This window comes from Haliotis cracherodii, unplaced genomic scaffold (genome assembly GCF_022045235.1).
Source record: "Haliotis cracherodii isolate W230 unplaced genomic scaffold, xgHalCrac1.p SCAF_2, whole genome shotgun sequence".
Taxonomy (NCBI): Eukaryota; Metazoa; Mollusca; class Gastropoda; order Lepetellida; family Haliotidae; genus Haliotis; species Haliotis cracherodii.
The window spans coordinates 15208517-15228593 of record NW_027266275.1 but is presented as its reverse complement, the minus strand read 5'-3'; the positions used below and the strand labels follow the sequence as shown (position 1 = coordinate 15228593).

General features: G+C 37.3%; 1 protein-coding gene across 2 annotated transcripts; it reads right to left on the bottom strand.

The window, feature by feature from the left end:
- Nucleotides 1–437: 437 nt before the first annotated feature.
- Nucleotides 438–18137, bottom strand: LOC139469851 (caspase-3-like). Of its 2 annotated transcripts, XM_071252160.1 has the most exons (8): nucleotides 18064–18137; nucleotides 17599–17701; nucleotides 15038–15106; nucleotides 13085–13130; nucleotides 10796–11067; nucleotides 8635–8870; nucleotides 7639–7969; nucleotides 438–7105 (listed from the first exon to the last, which is right to left on the bottom strand). In XM_071252160.1, the coding sequence occupies exons 2-8, from the start codon at nucleotides 17687–17689 to the stop codon at nucleotides 6867–6869; spliced, it is 1284 nt and encodes a 427-aa protein (XP_071108261.1). In that variant the 5' UTR covers nucleotides 17690–17701; nucleotides 18064–18137; the 3' UTR covers nucleotides 438–6866. The 2 variants fall into 2 exon arrangements, with proteins under 2 accessions (XP_071108261.1, XP_071108262.1); XM_071252161.1 differs by lacking the exon at nucleotides 18064–18137 and having other exon boundaries at nucleotides 17599–17702.
- Nucleotides 18138–20077: the final 1940 nt, after the last annotated feature.

The following is a 20077-nucleotide window of genomic DNA, read 5'->3' as shown; positions in this document are numbered from 1 at the left end:
TTATCCCGAACATTCCGAGAGTTGTACAGTTTGTCAAGCACCTACATAGACTCCATATTCTATCCAGTAGGCAAGTGAAGCAATCATTAGTCCCATGTGAACTCAGAATCAATCCTCCATAACACCCATGAAGATCCAGGGTAGAATAGGTCTTCAGCAACCCATGTTTGCCGTAAAAGGCGACTTTGTCGTAAGAGGTGACTAACGGGATCGGTTGGTCAGGTGCGCTGACTTGGTTGATGCATGTCATGGTATCCCAGTTGCGTGAATCGATGCTCATGATGTCAGTCACAATTCTGGCCCAGACTCGATTGTTGTCATCGAATCCCAGTTGTGTGGATCTATGCATATGATGTTACAGCTAAGTACAGCGTAAAAGAACAAACAAACCATCACACAAAAAATAAATACAGGCTTGAAATGTGATTTTATTTATTTCCCACACAAAACAAATTATCCCTTTAAGTGGCTGATGTATTATAGACAGAATAGACAGTTAAATGCTTGTAAGAAGCTGGTTAAATGTGTGTGTTTCATCCATAGTTCACTGATGCATATACAATAAAATACAGTCAAACACCCTTGTGTCAAGGATAGACACAATCGAAACATGAACTCAGTGTATATTTACCAAATGTATGTTTACTAAACCCCGAGACATATGCGACAAACAAAATACTTTGCTTCATAAATTTGTTCTGGAAGTACATGTTTGGGACTGGAAAATGACTTTGAGACAACCGTATCATACACATCAATTCGACAAATCAGAGGATAAATAAAGATAAATAAAGTGAGAGAGCGAGTATGGCTTTATGGCGCTTTTAGCAATATTCCAGCAATATCACGGTGGGGGACACCAGAAATGGGCTTCACACATTGTACCCATGTCGGGAATCGAACCCAGATCTTCGGCTTGACGAGCCAACGCTTTAACCACTAGGCTACTCGAATGCCCTGATAAATAAAGAAGGAATATACAGGGACTAAGCTTTTACTTTGAGACAACCATAAATTTGACACATCAAAGTTTGGCACAACAGTGTTTGACTGTATAACAATAAAAACAATCCAAATATATGAGAAAAAAATCCAACCTTACCATAATTTCCAAATTTCCAAACTCCATAACATTTCATGATATCTACTAAAAGAATAATCAACATGTCTCTCACTGCACAGTTCATAGTTGATTCTGTGTGACATTTGTTTTAGTGAGTGAGTGAATTTGGTTTTACACCGCGTTTAGCAATATTTCTAGCAATATCACGGCGGGGGACACCAGAAATGGGCTTCACAAGAAATGGGCTTCACACATTGTACCCATGTCTGGAATCGAACCCGGACCCCCCTTACATTTGTTTTAATGAAAATTACTAAGCTGATGAAAGCAACCCAGCTTGAAACTAGTAACATCATCGAGATTACCCTTAGGTGTTTGCCATATACACTACGTTCATAACGAACACGTTTATAACAAACTGACGGATATAACGAACTGCTTTTTTGGTCCCGGCCATTTGCTGTATAAATGCTTACAACCCACTACGGTTATAATGAACTAAAGTTAGTGGTCCCTTTGAGTTTGTTGTAACTATAGTTTACTGTACCCTTCTCTCAGTTATAGGTGATGGGGAAAATACATCACTTCCTTGCTAGATGTATAAGTGTGCAAAGTCTTGTAATCATAAAGTGATGAAACATTGGGGTGGACAAAATGATAAAGTTGGGAAATGAGTTTTCAATGAGTTTTCAAATTCACAAACCTTAATTTTTGGACATTAAAGTTTGGACAATGATATTAAATTAGTTCTCATGATTACTGTTAAAATCTATCAAGATAAATTGGGCTGTAACAACTCATCAGTGCAACAATTAACAAGAGTTTGCCCCTGACGTGGCTATATCCCCCGCGTCTGTTGCAGAATTTATGACATAATTAAATCTAAACAAACCCTAACCTTTTTTAACCGAGGTGGAAATTGTAAAAAAAACACGAACCCTACCCTCACAGAACCTAAGTCCATCTTGTTGCCATGGAAACGTAAAAAATTAAAATTTCTAAAATTTCTCAATAGCAAAAGGCACCAGTTCAGCATGTACCTGACAGACCTGCAAAGTTTGATGAAAAAATATTGAACAGTTTATGAGTTATGCTCCGGAAATGAAACGTGACGGACATACGGACGGGCGGACGGGCGGAGCCCGTTTCTATATCCCCCGCCAACTTCGTTGGGTTTGGGATAAAAAAATGCACTGTCATAGTCGGGGACATTAATACCATCAGGTTGTGTGTATTGTGATACTTAGTATTGTGACCTGATCAGTGAGATTCATAGTACTTCAAGTTTCTTGTTACATCTGAAAGATTTAATCAGATGTCATATATAATTGAGTACCTTTCTTCAACATGCCTGGAATGTTATCTGGAAATGATGGACAGTAAATCGGTGCTATGCAACCATTAAAATACACATAAAACATGGCGAGTATGACATACAGATATTGCATAATAAAAGAAACAAAACCCTTTCAATATTCATTAGAAATAACTGCAAAGTAATTGTACTAAAATTATGAGCATGTGTTTATGAATCACTATCAAATATAGTTATCATACCAGGTGTTCGCATAAAGGTGAGTGTACCCTGCCCCACCAGTGGCACCAACCACAAACACATGCAAAGGCATGTCAACTGTTTGCCTGAAAAACAAACATGGGAAAAATGGGAACATATGGTACAAGTCAAAATAAGGAATTGCATCAAACATCATGTTTGTTACTGATGCGTCAAATTTGGAAATGTCCTCCACATGTCTACCATAAAACGTTTTGAAAGCTTTACTGAGGCCTTGACCATTCTAACCTTGATCTAACAACTAAGAAAGGTCAACAATGTAGACAAAACAGAAAACGGACAAAACAACTGGTGCATGATGATATAATACAGACTTATTAAATGACTTGTCCTTGAAACATTATGTTTCATACACTGATAATAATGAATTTTTAATACAAAGATAATTTCAACATTCAAAACACTTCACACAAACAATGGCATTGGCAGTGGTTGAAGTTATTCAGATATTGTACATTAACAAAACAGATTTACTTGGATAAAATTGGATATTCTGATATTTTCTTCAATATAATGAAACTATCCCTTTGTTGAGGAATATTATGAGTATTTTGTGAGTACATTTGTGAGTATGGGTGAGGTTTAATGTCACATTCAAGTTTATTGCACTTATATAGTGATGTACATGCAAGTGAATGTGTGTGTCTGCTAAAACTAATCCAGTTTTATAGTGCTGGCCCACTGCGTTATGCAATTCCATAGTTAAATATGAATACCCCACTCAGACTCAGCATACAGACTCCAAGGCGACCAGTCCTTGTTTTAGCCCAAACTCAACCTCAAGGCAGGGTAACAACAAGTACCATCTGTTAACGTCTTTGGTATGACGTGGTCGAGGAATGAACCGTCAATCTTCCACTCTCCAGGCAAAAGCTCTACCACAAGACCATGGAGGCAGCTTGTATAAGTATGACATGTAAGTGAAACAAGCAATGTTAAATAATATAGATATAATTAGGTCCACTTGCTCTAACAGCCTATTTATCATAACAATAATAAATGTATAGTTTTATTGTGCAAAATCAATGCCCTATGGCTTGGTCCGAGCGCTACACAATTTTTAGCCTTATCAACTGATTAGTGTGCATTGTGACTACATTCTCATCTTACAATGCAAGCTCTGATAGATTGTCCAATCACATTGCCATCTCATTCTATCTGGTACCCATCAGATGTTGTCGGAACAGGGGAATCTTTATGCCTCGGAGACAACACTTTTTTTATGTGTTTTCCTGGGCTTAAGGCCCATACATTCTCAGGAATCAAGCTTGTCAAACACAGGTACCATCAATCTACTCTCTGACCCCTCATTTGCTGATCCTACATAGGTCCGTAGTGCAACATCCAACATTCTATGATAAGGCCTTATATCTTTTATTACATGGTTTACTGATATTTTGGACTAAAATTCAATGTACATGTAGGTGGTTTAATTTTTAAAAAAATGGTTTTTCAATTTCCAGATTAGTACTGCTACTAATGAATGAAAAACAAACTCGTAGGTCCCATCGCCATGAAGTATGATTGTGAAATGATAGCGAAAGATAATCAGCTGTGTTTTTTGGTTAAAATGAAAATATTTATAGGCATTAACCATTTCTCACAAATCTCATGTTTATTTTGATTGACATCATTTTTCATATTTACTTGTAAATCTGAGCCGCCACAAACATATTTTGTCAAAAGTCATTTTATGTTGTCGGTTGAACTCTTGATTTATTCACAAAAATATATAAGGCCTAAGTACTTTTGAAATACTAGGATGGACTGCATGGTCATTAGGTAACCATGATAAAAAGTTAAAATTGTTTGTGAGTTTATACTGTTACTGTGAAATGTCAACACATTAAACCACATGTAAGTAAAGCATATATACATTTAAAGATGAAATGGTTTAATGTATGAATGAGTGAGTGAGTGAGTGAGTGAGTGAGTGAGTGAGTGAGTGAGGGACACCAGAACGACCAGACATTAAGTGCCAGAATGGGTAACACTTAACCACAACTTACATCACAGCATCTTATCAAAATTATAAGTGGCCATTCTAACTAGTCTGAATAAGGTCATTTAAACAACAATGCACAACTCAAGCTTTACAATCTAGATCAATATAGCAATAATGGTTATGGTGAAGTGACACTTACGAACCAAAATTAGGAATAGTCTAAATTTTTTATATTTGTCCAAATGCTCAATCATTGATGGATTAGAAAAGAAACGAAACCACATAATCTTTATCAAAATGAAAGAAACTTGTGACTTGTGAATAATAATTGATTAAATGCATTGTATGTATATATATATATTATTGAAGACTACAAACACCTCATAAGGCATACAAAGTCATCTCAGATGTAGGTACATGTACACATTGTGGTAAAACTATTAAACACTCTCCAGTTTAAACAGTACTTTTGTAGCATTTATATTTTCCAACTAAACTGACTGACCCAAACAACTTTATGCCAGGTAAATACAAAATATTGAACTGCACAATTCATTTCTACTTTGACTGACTAGATAACCTGAAAGACGTTAACCATAAATAAAAGTGTAGCCTAAGGACTTGTACATAGTTCTTGTAAAATCATCCAGCTGCTCTAAGTGTGTATTTTGTATAAGGCAAGCTTGTGGTAGGCGAAACACGTGGAACTGTTGAGCGGAACCTCTAATTAAAAACTAAGCCATTTGTTGCATTTTGGGGCATTCTTCACATAAACATTGAATTACCTTCAGTAATGTCAGATCCAATAACTGTTGAATTATTTATGTCAGATTTCAAAACTGTTGAATTATTTATGTTAGCTTCCATAACTGTTGAATTACTAATGTTAGCTCCCATTACTGTTGAATTACTAATGTTAGCTCCCATAACTGTTGAATTACTAATGTTAGCTCCCATAACTGTTGAATTACTAATGTTAGCTCCCATAACTGTTGAATTATTTATATCAGCTCCCATAACAGTTGAATTATTAATATCAGATCTCAAAGCTATTGAATTACTTGTCAGATCTCATAACAGTTGAATTACTTATGTCAGAAATGACCTGAAAAGAGTGTTTTCATGACAATAATATACAAGGATGCTTTCAAGGTCATTAGGCTGCAAAATACATGTCTCAATGTGGAGCTAGGTGTCTCAATGTGGAGCTATGTGTCTCAATGTGGAGCAATGTGTCTCAATGTGAAGCTATGTGTCTCAATGTGAAGCTATGTGTCTCAATGTGCAGCTAGGTGTCTCAATGTGGAGCTATATGTCTCAATATTCACCATACTCTATGCATCAGATAATGGCACTGTGAGCCTTGAGGAAGCAACGTGTCAGAGTAATTATCCTTTCTAACTATCGATAAACAAAAGCAGGAGTGGAGATAACACATGCAGTAAAAAATATCTCAGCATTCCATTTCATGTTATGTGCAGAAATGACAGCATTTTACACAGAAATCTTTCTCTGTCTTGTCCAAGAGATGCTAAACTGGTTATTGCTGCCATGACAGAATTACATATTCTCTGGATTCCAGACAGACACCAGTCAATACATATATAAAGTGGTGCCAGTAACCCTGCTCTAATTTTTAAAGCAAAAATGTTATATTTGATGACTCTGTAATATCACTCATAGATTCCCCATGTTCATTTCATCACTTCACTCAGGCTATCACTCACCTGCCACACAATACTACTACAGTCACTAGCACATAAAAGTCACTCTCAAAATATTATTTCATAAAATTTCTCAATCCGCTCAAATGTTTTTAAAACATAAAAAAAATGTAAAAATAACCAAAAACAATCCTCTATAATTATCGAGGTGATAGGTGGATGAAATAACAAAAAATATTACATAAATATGTCTTTCAGTTTAGTGAAAAAATATTTTGAGGATAAGTCCATGGGATAAAGAAAATATTGAAAAACATAATTTCTTTATTGGGGTTTCAGGTGCACAAAGGTGTAAAATAATAAATGCCTTAGTCATTCATTGCCTCAATTCTCCCATGTCAAAACATACATGGAGAAATGTCATAACAAACACCAATGCCATCTTGGGCTCTAAGGCACTGTCAATACCGGGGGTATTTTATGGCATATTTCATAAAATTTGTGAATTTTTCTCAAAATATTTCTCTAACACTTAAAAACAAACCATTTTCATAAAAATATCAAAACAAAGTACATGAACAATGCCCATATATCTCATATTTGACAAAACATATGTCATCATTTTTTAGGTCTGAAATAAACATCCTTGGTGAGCATGGACATAACACACGGCACTTGTTTCTTGCCATCTTTCCATTTGGCCTTGTCATTTTGAGACTGGTAACCAATAGCAACCCTGCGACTGACAGCTGTCAGTAACCTTGTTAGAGACGTGGTTGAGAGATCAGCTGATTGTATTGCCTTCTTTAGACTCTGTATAAACCAGGTACCTGTTGTACGTCGCCATGCGAAGTATCCTGAAACACCATATGAGAGAACCATTCAGAGATGTTGCTGGCAGCTGGCTTAATTGGCTTCAGTGAGAAATGCTACACTTCTCTTGTAGAACCCATTTTGATAATACATAAACTGTTCACACTAATCATAATTAATATCATTAGGAATGATACACATATTTCCATTTTGATACTATAAGACCTTTAAGACACTAAAATCCCAATGATTTGATGCAAATATCATCACCAACATCATCATGTCATAAGACCAATCATTGATGCCAAGGTTCAGTTTCTTCAACACTATCTTACCACCCTACAACTGATAAGTGAGTGAGTATGGTTTTACGCCACTTTTAGCAATCTTCCAGCAATATCACAGCAGGGGACACCAGTAATGGGCTTCACACATTGTAACCATGTGGGAAATCGAACGCACGCCTTCGGTCTGACAAGTGAATGCTTTCACTATAAGGCTACCCCACTGCCCCACAATTAATAATAGGAAAATATGTTTGTTTGTATTCCCAGCACAACCCTGTACATACACTTACCCGGTGGAGATGAATACATGACTAAGAAGTCCTTGAACAAAGGTGCTGGCTTAACGACAATGTTTGAACTCCCTTCACCAGCATCTGTGTCATCATGGCTGCCGGCCTCATCAAGGAGGATGTCATCAGGTGCCATGTCAACAGACATCTCATCCAGCACGTCATCAGCCATGTCGCCAGCTTCTGTCACCTTGTGCGGTGACTTCTTACATGGAGCACCCTCTACAGAGGAGTCACCACTTTTATGTGGGCGATGCCGTTTTTTGGATTGTTTCACAGGTTTCCAGACTGTTAAGTCCACCCCTTTGTCCAGATCACTGCCTCGACATGCCTGCAACAGTATTCAACAAGCTCTATTATTTGTCATCTTCCCTAGGCAAGGGTGTTAACTGAAGTCGAGTTTCCACCCTTGCCGAACTTGGCAGGAATTATGGAGTTATGTTTTGGCTGTACTAACGAGTATATGCATAGTCCAATCTAAATCCCATAGTGAAATCCACATCCGGATCATATACAACATGGCAGTTGCTGTGCGAATTCATTCGACAGCAGGATTTGCAGATGTGTACTGTCAACTCGGCGTTGACAGATATTTTACTAATGTTTTCATGTCTTTAGTTTAGGTGTTTAAGTGATGTGATGCACTTTGCAAGGTAAAACCTGTTTTATTACAATACAGATCTTTATTATCAATGAGATCGTCTTAACTGATGGTGCTACGATCAAGCCAAGAAATTCCAGCCTAGTTCGGCAATGATGGAAACTGGACTTTTAACGTCAGGTAACTCTCTTGCCTCGAGAAGATGATTATTTCTTTACAATCTCCATTATTACATTTCCAAAGACCTATTATGACAAAGGGTCTTACCATTGATTGAACTAACACTGCATCATAATTAAAAATGGCCTGATTGCAATACATCAATGTCAACTAAAAACACCAATAGTTAACAGCCTGCATTAAAAAATATCATGGTTTGTCTTTCTGTCTCCCACCTGAATAAAAAAGAGTCGAGGTTTGCCTTCAAGCTCTGGGCAGTAGTGATCCCTGAATAGGTCTATCAGCAATTCCGTTGGAACCAACACTCCATCAACTCCAAAAACAACGTCTTGACACTGCATCACATCATAAGGAGGCTTTTTTGGTTTCACCTGTATGGAATCTCCATGTGACAAGATGGCACAGGTGAAACAGTCAGCTTTGGTGTGGTCGTACTCTAGGTTGGCAGCAACTGAAACCATCACTTTTTACATAAAAAGAGGCTGAAATATCAAAATTGTCAAAGATGGATAACAACTGATGATTTATAACACTATGCATCCATTCTTGAGTATTGAGAAGACTGTCATTTATGAAACCATTCATCAAATCAATGAAAAAGGTTTTTGGTTTGAGATCTAAATAAAGTCAGGAAATCAAAATTTGACATGTAAAGATCACACAGATGCTTGATCAGGTATGGATCTTAAAATCTAATATGATCCCAACAGCCGTATCAGTATACTCAAGTGCTTATATGAAATGGAAATGGAATACTAACATTCACATGAGCCGGACTCAACAATATCACTCTGTTTTTTTGTAACACTGCACTCTGCAATATTCCAGCCATATGACGGCTGTCTGTAAATAACTGAGTATGGACCAGACAAACCAGTGATTGTCTTAATGCGTATCAATCTATGCAAACAGGATACTATGAATATATGACGTACATTTACCAAGTGACAGAGCCTGACCACCCAATCCAATTAGTTGCCAAGCATGGGTTGCGGAAGACCATTTCTAACCCAGAACTCACAGAAGCCCCAAAAGCTTAGATTTTTTCCTGGGAGCCAATTGGCTTCTGGCACTATTTTTCTAGGTGCTATTTCAAACATTAAACAATAAAATTTAAGAAGACACATTGATTTAGGAATTGTTCTAATGTGTCTGAACAACAAACTTTGAAAACTTGCTGCAATAAATTCGCTCAGCCAATTACCAGAAAAAATACTGTTGCTACTCTTTCGCTTCATTCCAATGTTTGTTTTACATACTCGCATGGTCTTCTGTTTAATTATTACTATCAGACACATTCATAGAAGATGAAGTAATCTAAGTCACCTCGCATCCCAAAGCCAAATTCTCTGATTCCACTATGCCCAGCCACATCTGCATCTAATAAACACCTTTTAGGAGTGCTGGCAGTAATAGCTATAGTTATGGTATTCATGTCATCATCCCGTGATGGACAGTTTGGCTTAGTGATGGCTCTTGAAAACATGTCAAATAGTATTCTATGATTTGAACACGCCACCATTGTGAAAGTAAACTGAGAAATGTGCACATGACCAGAAATACATAAATTTGTAGCATCACAGACGATAGCATCAGAAACAGGATGAGCTTCAGTATCACTGTCAGGAGTTACACTACACCCTAAACACGGAAGTCATGATATCAATACAGATACAGATGTTCTACTCCAGTTACTTTCAATATGTCAAATATTTTAGTCGCCAAGCTAATTTTATTTATGGAAGCCAACTGGCAACCAAGCAATAAATACAGGTCGCAAAATGGAAATTTAGGTCATAAATGAGACCAATTTGGTCACGACTTGTAGGGCTGTCACAGGGGTATTTCTCGGTATGTAAAAGCAATGGACATGACCTGTCAGAATGAAACATGATTACATTGCCACAGCATGATGTACCAAGTCAGGCATGGCAGTTAAACATCTCAAAACAAAGCAAATATAAAACATCAATGCCAGAGAATAAGCAGTCTTGATTATCTGCCGAAACAGATTCCATTGGGTGTAAATGGCAAAATAGCTGTGAAAATTACATGAATGGATCATTGAAAATCAGTGTTGATGCCAGGTCTTACTGAAAAGGGTAAGCATGTCCTGGCCTACTGAAGTACCCCCCACTCACACAATTATGCATAAAATTGTAAGTGTTTGGTTTTTTGCCTGACGCTGCACAGCAGCGCTCCTGCCATGCGTCGGTGGTCTGTAAACAAACAAGACAACCAACTGGACCAGAACATCCAGTGACACGGCAGTGCACTTACTGTATTTTATCAACATTATCAAATTCCCACATATCTGAGATATCCCGTCTCCCACATACAACACTGGGGACACACACATTATTTCTTGATTCTTACTTTTCTTAAGCTTCAAAACCATTTGCTCTGCAGTCAGATCAGTGTAGGATTTCACTTTAAAACCCATTTGTTTGAAGACCATTTTCAGATCCATAGCATCACAGGATGACCCTGGTCGTTTGTTCATCCCAGATTTGGAATGGAATTTCTCATTGTTGATGATCACTGCTAGACCTCGTTGTGGGTAGGTGAAGTCATACACATCCTCGTCGTGTGATGGTCTTCTGGACTTGGAAGAACTCTGTCTCCTTTCATGCTGAGGTTGCCTGTTCCTGAAGCGGAGAGCGTCAGGGTTACATAGTATCTCCATAATAATGATCTTGTATTTGTGAATAGAAAAGTACACTGTTCAATCCAAGTGTTCAATTTTCCATCCTGTACTGGATGGATGTTATTTTGTCATGTCAACACATATCAGTCATGAGGGGTTGTATGTTGTTTTACACAGACAAATTTAAAACTATTAGACATGTTAGTGGGTCTCCACATTTACAGGCAAACTTAGGACCTCTTTGATTTCAAAAACTGAACAAAACATTTTGTAGATCTTAATTTTCATATACATGTTACACTATCAGAAGAAATTTTCTATAACAATGACAACAATTGCCACAACAGGCTCTCAGCTTTAGCAAAACCTAAATACAATAAGAATAATAATGTAGATATTTTTACTTTATCCCACTACACTCAACAACTTTTTCCTCTGATATACTTCTCCACATGAACATATGCCAAACCTTCCATGGTTACATCAGGTTGACACTGCGCAAAGTTTGACACCACAATCTAAAGTACCTATGGGTTCTTGAGCCAATCAGATGTCATCCTTATCTAAAGACTTGGCTTCATTTCTGTATCAGTTTAGCATCCCACTTTGGAAATATTGACCGTAACAAACATAAACACATGCATTGATATCATTTTGGAAGTAAAAGGTCTGATTTCAATGGGTATGTTAATGACAGAGCAGCCTGGCACTTAATGATGTTTTCGTTTTGTTTGTTTGTTCTTTAAGGCCAAACTCCAGTCTGCAAATGCAGTGATAAATATCATGAGCAACATCTAATGTGGGTGGTGTACAAAATTAATCAAGGAAGTCACCAAGTTCTACAAACCAAATCCATTTAGTCATCTTTCAGTTGATTACAATATATCGAACTGGTCACTCATAAACTAATCTACCCCCTGAAATCCCTTGTCATGGGAATATTAGAAATGAGATCAGAATATGTTTGATGATAATAGTCCAAGCATCTACTCTGTCTCTTTGGAGGTTTAGATCAAATATCATGAATATTCATTTCAACTAAATAGTATCTGAGTAAAGAATCACTTTCAACATTCTGTGCATTTCCATACAGGAGCAAAAGCAACTGATTGTGAATGATTTGAGATTGCTCCTAACAATCAGTAATACAGTGAACTACGGTTATAACAAACTCAAAAGGACCACTAATTTTAGTTCGTAATAACCGTAGTTTGTAATAAGTATTTCGACTGAATTTCCTCTCTTGTCGTCACATTTAAAGACAGAATTATGCACTTCAAGGCTCTATTCTAATCACTGTTACTATTGTCAAATGAGGGTGTAAATTGGGTCAAGGTGTCAGTACTGAATCCAGTTAATGACTTGCCTTCAAATATTTGTTGCCATTTTGAATACATCCGCATGGCCTTGGACGTTTTGATGAGCTGATCAATGATACATGATCAGCTCAGAGATTAACACTTCGTTATAAATTAGGTGAGGTGAAATGGGGTTAAACGTCGCGTCAAAGATTATTGCACTTATATAGCGACGTGCATGCACGTGTGTGTGTTTGTGGGGCTGCTTGTACTAGTCCGGAGTGATGCCGATTTATACCATGCCGCAGTTTAACATGAATACCCCACTCAGACAGAGTATACCGACTCCGAGCCGACCAGTCCTTGTTTTTAGCCCCTTAATGTCGAGCACCAGACAGGGTAACAACAAGTACCATCTATTAACGTCTTTTGGTATGACGTGGCCGGGGATCGAACCCTGGACCTTCTGCTCTCCGGGCGGACACTCCACCACTAGACCACGAAGGCGGTCTCGTTATAAACATAAGAACACAAGGGATCACAAAGAGCGTTCGCAATATCCATGATTTCGTTATAAGCATGTTCGTTATATCCATATGTGATAAAATAAACAACCAATGACCAGGACTGAAGAAATAGTGAGTTATATCCGTCAGTTCGTTAAAAGCGTGTTCGTTGTTTACTGTATATTTTGTTTATTAACAAACAGTTCTTACTTACCCAACTATTTTATTGAAAATCTGTGTGAACGGAAAGATGTCTACATCTGAAAAGAAGGGAGACAAAATGTTTCATAAACCATGGTATTGTATGATTTTTGTTTTGTGTTTGTTTGTTGTTTAACGCCACACTCAGCCATATTCCAGCTGTATGACAGCAGTCTGTAAATAATCAAGTCTGGACCTAACGGTCCAGTGATTGACATCATGACCATCGATCCATACAATTGGGATACAATGACAGGGATCAACCAAGTCGGCGAGCAGAACTACCCGATCCCGTTAGTTGCCTCTTATGTGAGTGAGTGAGTTGTGTTTAACGCTGCTTTTATCAGTATTCCAGTTATATCACGGCATGTCAGCTTAATGTGGGAGGAAAGCCCGAAGTAATGCAGGTCTCAGATGTTTACCAATTCAGTGAAACCCACGAGCACGGGTATGGTGCTGACAAACCTAGAACCATAATTGGGACGAACCGGGATTCAAACGCACAATCATTGGTTTCTGGCGTGACCAAGAGACGTAACAGCGCACTGTAGACTATCATTGTCAGTAAAGACACGGACTGAGTCAATAGTTAGGAAATGCATTTCTTCATTTTGTGCACTACGGTGGGTTGTGGAGAGAATACTCAGGAAAGGGCATGCAGTCAACACTTTGACTTTTTCAAATGTATGCTGAAACGCTAAGTTCACGATTATTGGTTTACTAGACTGAAACAACACTGCTGTATTCATATTCTTATTCATGCCTTGGGTTTGCGAGGAATGTGGAAGTGAAAAAGACATGAATGTCAAAATGTGTCATTAATACATTAATGAATGTTTTTTCACGGTCATGTGACCGGCTTCCTGTCCAGTGAAATTTTTGTATATCATGTAAACTTCACATTAATTTTTTTAATTCAATGAACTCACACAAAGTGAAAGGCTCTTCTTAAATAATAGCTGTGGGAAAACATTTGAATCAAAGTGATAGTAACAATATCCTTCAGGTAATGACATTGTCTGCCATTATCTTGTGCCATTACATAAGATAGCTACACAATAAATCACAAAGAAAAATGAAGAACAAAGTATGGTTTATTTCACGATAAAACATTGTTTTACCATGACGTCAATCATTTCTGGAGATTCAAACATGCTCGCAACTTAAGGACGTCATATATTGGAAGACATTATTTTTGAGAGAGAAGTGTCTGGTAAGTTGTTCCCCATAGATGGAGCTGAGCTATGCAGATAAACGACGTGGCCGAACAATCGCATCCAAAAGTGGGAGAGATATGACACTCAGTATAAGGAGAAAAGCACAGATTATCGACGTGATGATTGTGAGAATATGCAGGAAATACCAAACTTAACCCCTACTGTTTATAAAATGGACTTGTCCGACATGTCTGAGGTCAGATTCTATTCAGTGAATCATCATTATTAAAATTTGGGTAAATATTGTAAAGCTTGTACATTTTATCAACATCCTAAAGAGGCTTGCATAATGTTGATATCTCATATAAGAAATATACGACTCATGGTTGGTGTTTATCGTACAATAACACTGCAGGGAAAATAAAACACTTTGGGCTGCACACCTCATGGTTTATTCTCCCTGCAGTGTTTTTTTGAAAGATAAACAACAACTATGAGTCATTTTTTCTTAAATAATAATTATCGTGATAGACCATGAGTAAGTTGTATTACTCATTGGTCGTTGTTTATCGTAAATAAAACACTGCAAGGAAAATAAAACACTTTGGGCTGCACACCTCATGGTTTATTCTCCCTGCAGTGTTTTATTGTAAGATAAACAACAACTATGAGTCGGTTTTTCTTAAATAATAATTATCGTGATAAAACATGAGTAGGTTGTATTACTCATTGTTATTATGATAATAAATAACATATAGAGCTATTTAGAAAAGATACTTTCACTGTGTCAGAATCAGCGAACTGCGTACCATCAGATACTCCTGGCTGTAGGTCTCCCTCCTGCACAAGCTCATCCCCAGAGCAGTCAGACTCACAACCTTCAAAAGACAAGGAAAACATCATAAATTCTTTAAACTACGTGTATTTAACATGTTTAACATGCTTAATTATTTTAATGTTTTTGCCATATATCCTTTTATTGGTAAACAGCATCATGAATTTATGAATTGATTCAATCTCATATAAGTAAAATATATATATATTATAATATATAATATATTTAAGTATATATAAATACACAAAATAAATACTTGTATAAAATTCTATAAGTTAGATTCCCTTTTTAGTAAAATGTTAGAAATAAGTATATATAAATATACAAAATAAATACTTGTAAACAATTACAGGTTAGGTTCCCTTTTTTGTAAAATGTTAGGGCAGATTTTGTTAGTCAAAGAACAGAAAACATCACAAGATAATAAAAAGGCTCTTTTTTGCAAGTCACAAAGTTCATTAAAACTTACATTTACATAATCACTGACATTTGAATGTAATATATTCACATTCTAGGAAAATTTGCAATGTTAAGGTACCATTTGTGAGGAATGAGAACAGGTTTTTCGATCAGAGAATTTAAGAATGGCATTAAGTGATAAAGCATCACTAAATGCAATGTTTATTCCTCATACAGGAACACACTCGCTTTTTAACCCTCTACACATAATTACCAGATGGCTCACCAGTAAGCAGGAACTACTGGGACTGCATGTTTTTAAGCCCCCTCGTTATTTAGCCAATGGGTTTAAACACGGAAAAATAAAATGCTCTTAAGCCCATGGGCTTATACTCAACCGAAAAGTGAGTGATCTCCCATACTAGGTGACCTTGAACATGTGTTGTAGCCTGTTTCTATACATGGCCATTTTGCACAAATATTGTCAGAGGTTTCCACATTTACAGAAAGCCACTGGCCCCTTAGTGCAGGTGATATTCTGGATATACTCAGTGTGACATTTTAAACACATTTACAAACACTCTTAACTGCAATATTGGTTTGTTGCTACCTCATTGACAAGTGTCATTTCACTTTTGAGAGTCTTTTTGGCTCATGGTTTTCAAGTTAAAAAAGAATCTATCCTGTTTTTGTCCTTTTTTATTTTGAAGCATGGGGATTTAATTTGGATAAAATGTTACTCAACTAAAACATTCAAAATCTGTATGGCAGGAACAAAAATGTGCAGTCCCGGTAGTACATAATTACCAGAAGGTTTATTAATATGCAGGTACTAGAAAATAATTTAGATGGGTCATCAGTTATGTAGGTGTACAATGCAGGTATATAATTACAGATGCGCCATCAGTATGCAGGTATATAATTACCAGATGGGTCATAAATTTGCAGGTATATAATTACCAGATGGGTCATCAATATGTAGGTATATAATTACAGATGGGTCATCAATATGCAGGTATATAATAATCAGATGGGTCATCAATATGCAGGTATATAATAATCAGACGGGTCATCAATATGCAGGTATATAATAACCAGATGGGTCATCAATATGTAGGTACATATAATTACAGATGGGTCATCAATTTGCAGGTATATAATTACCAGATGGGTCATCAATATGTAGGTATATGATAATCAGATGGGTCATCAATATGTAGGTATATAATTACAGATGGGTCATCAATATGCAAGTATATAATTACCAGATGGGTCATCATTTTGCAGGTACATAATTACAGATGGGTCATCAATATGCAGGTATATAATAACCAGATGGGTCATCAATATGCAGGTATATGATAACCAGATGGGTCATCAATATGCAGGTATATAATAACCAGATGGGTCATCAATATGCAGGTATATGATAACCAGATGGGTCATCAATATGCAGGTATATGATAACCAGATGGGTCATCAATATGCAGGTATATGATAACCAGATGGGTCATCAATATGCAGGTATATAATAATCAGATGGGTCATCAATATGCAGGTATATAATAATCAGACGGGTCATCAATATGCAGGTATATAATAACCAGATGGGTCATCAATATGTAGGTACATAATTACAGATGGGTCATCAATTTGCAGGTATATAATTACAGATGGGTCATCAATATGCAGGTATATGATAATCAGATGGGTCATCAATATGCAGGTATATAATTACAGATGGGTCATCAATATGCAAGTATATAATTACCAGATGGGTCATCAATTTGCAGGTATATAATTACCAGATGGGTCATCAATATGCAGGTATATAATAACCAGATGGGTCATCAATATGCAGGTATATGATAACCAGATGGGTCATCAATATGCAGGTATATAATAATCAGACGGGTCATCAATATGCAGGTATATAATAACCAGATGGGTCATCAATATGCAGGTATATAATAACCAGATGGGTCATCAATATGCAGGTCCATAATTACAGATGGGCCATCAATATGCAGGTATATAATTTACAGATGGGTCATCAACATAAAGATATATAATTTACAGATGGGTCATCAACATACAGATATATACTTTCCAGAAGGGTCTAAGGAAACAACTAACTTGTTTCTTCTTCCTGTGTGGTATCTTGGGATAGGTCAAGGGACATCGGCAACGACAAAGAGTCCATGGTGACATCTTCTATCCCACTCATTGTGACGGATGTCTGGTGGTTAAGATGGGACAATGAGATAAGATCCAGATAGGCAGCCTGTTCAAGATTGAAGATTGAAGCAGGGAATGTTGTGGAACTACTAGAAGAGTGGAGAAAGCTAGCCCAGTACATCTACCAAGCAAGGGCATTATGAAGTGACCGGCTGAGAGTAGCAACAACACTCTTAATCTTAATATCTTGCTGCTCACCTTTGCAAGCACTGTGCTCATGACTTCAAATACATAACAACTCAAGGGATGACACTCCCCTTGGGGAGTCCCCAATTTCATGGTCTCTGTTAACATGAAACTGAAAGTTCAATTCTAATATCCGTTTATGCAGGTGTTGATATTAAGGCCGATATTTACAATTACCTGGAATCGTTTTCACCTCAGAGAAATGTGTGTCAAATATCGAAGGTATATTCTGCCTCAAAACATTTCTCTTGTCTTTCCCGGTGTTTCCGTGTTTGGGATTGTACAAGGGAGGTTACTCTCACGCCTTTACTATGCATACCACGATAAAGAAGTTTATACGTAAACCATGCAGCACCTCGTTGTGTGTGTGTGTGTGTGTGTGTGTGTGTGTGTGTGTGTGTGTGCTTGTACTATATAGTCCAGACTGATATTTTGGTTCTAAACCGCTAGCCCACTGCGAAGATACCATACCGCAGTAGAACTTGGAAATCCGTCGCCGACCAGTTTGTATCCCCATAATGGCGAGCGCCAGGCAGGTTAACAACAAGTACCATCTTTGAATGTATTTTGCATGAAGTACGCGCCCGGGTCTCGAACCACAGACATTTCGCTCCCAGGGCAGACGCTCTATCCACTAGATCATGGAGGCGGTCGCCGTTGTATTTATATTTGCTCACGATCACCTTTCTGCATTTTGCTTCAAGAGTCTCCTTCTGTACATCCCAGTCAGGAAATTAAAGTAACGGAAAGCACAAGTGATCGTTTTAAGTGGAATATTCTAGTGGCATGGCCCAGATCAGTTTCGGAGTCAAGGGTCCACAATCATTATATTTGGAGGCCCTTTTACCTATGACGACCACAATCGCATTGTGATCTTAAAAAATAAATAAATCAAATAGTCGTATTCTTCTGTATAGTCTTGCGATATTATAAATGTGTGGGATTTCTCGAAGTGATCGTGAGGTCTGATCTCATGAAAAGGGCGAAGTGACAGGAATTAAAGCACGCGAAGGCTAATACTAGTATATGGATCCCTGGGGAAAAGAAACTATAAACATGTAATGTATGTAATGCGATCTTGGATATTATATTATATTATAAAATATAATTCCTATTGTTACAGAGATATATTTCATTGAGGCCTAAATATAAACAGCCGCCTAAAAGGGCGAGGTGAGAGGAATTAAAGAACGTAAAGGCTAATATATAAACCCCTGGGAAAAGAAACTATGAACATGAAAATTGGATCTGACCAAAACATTACCAACGATATCAAAACGTTATTTATCTGAAAACAGTCAACGAAACAGTGCTAACTTAAGGTCCAAAACAAAAATACGGTACACCATAAAAAATGCATTACCATGGACCAACCACAAGGTTTTAAGGTCAGTTATTAATAATTATTATTGAACTCGTTATCTAGTTGAAGTGTGATCCTCCTGTATTTCGCTTCTTTCAACGTTCGCTACGTATTAGATCCTTGTGATACATTTTCGTTAAACCTTGTCTGAAATCCCTGGTATTTATTTTGTCACATTTTGTGACTGGTGGCAGCATCCATTAAGTTGAGTAGTTTATCCCCCAGCAATCGTCTTTGACTTTGGTCTGTCCGTTACACTATTTACTAAAATATGGCAGCAGGGTACATGTGTACTTGAGGAATAGTACTTGGGTATTTACGTTTTACATACGTACAGAATAATAGATATAATTGATCTACTACAAAGAACCCTTATGACATGGCTCGGAAAGGTTCACGGAACATCTAATTGATCATCTTGACGATCTACATCCTGATTGCTTGGCGCCGTTGATGGAAGGAGGTTTTGCATAACATACATATGCACGTTTTATCCTTTCCTCTTATGTGTATTATTGCACATATATGTTTCTGGAACGTTTACAAACGAAAACAAATTCATTGTCCCCCTTCCTCTCTTTCTTACTCTTTATCTACGCCACACTCGGGCACACCGATCTATGAAGTCGAGACAGTATCTCGATCCATCAGTGGAAAGTGCTGGAGCCTTGTCCAGGTCTGTTCAATTGATGTGTCATTCAGCCCAATCCAAACGTGCCACCTTGTGATGGAAGACGCTTACGCATTGTCTGAGTAGAAACGTTAACGCCACTGACGTTGCGCAGGTCATTTCTGAGTGTGGTGGCAAACACGAAATGAGGACGTCGT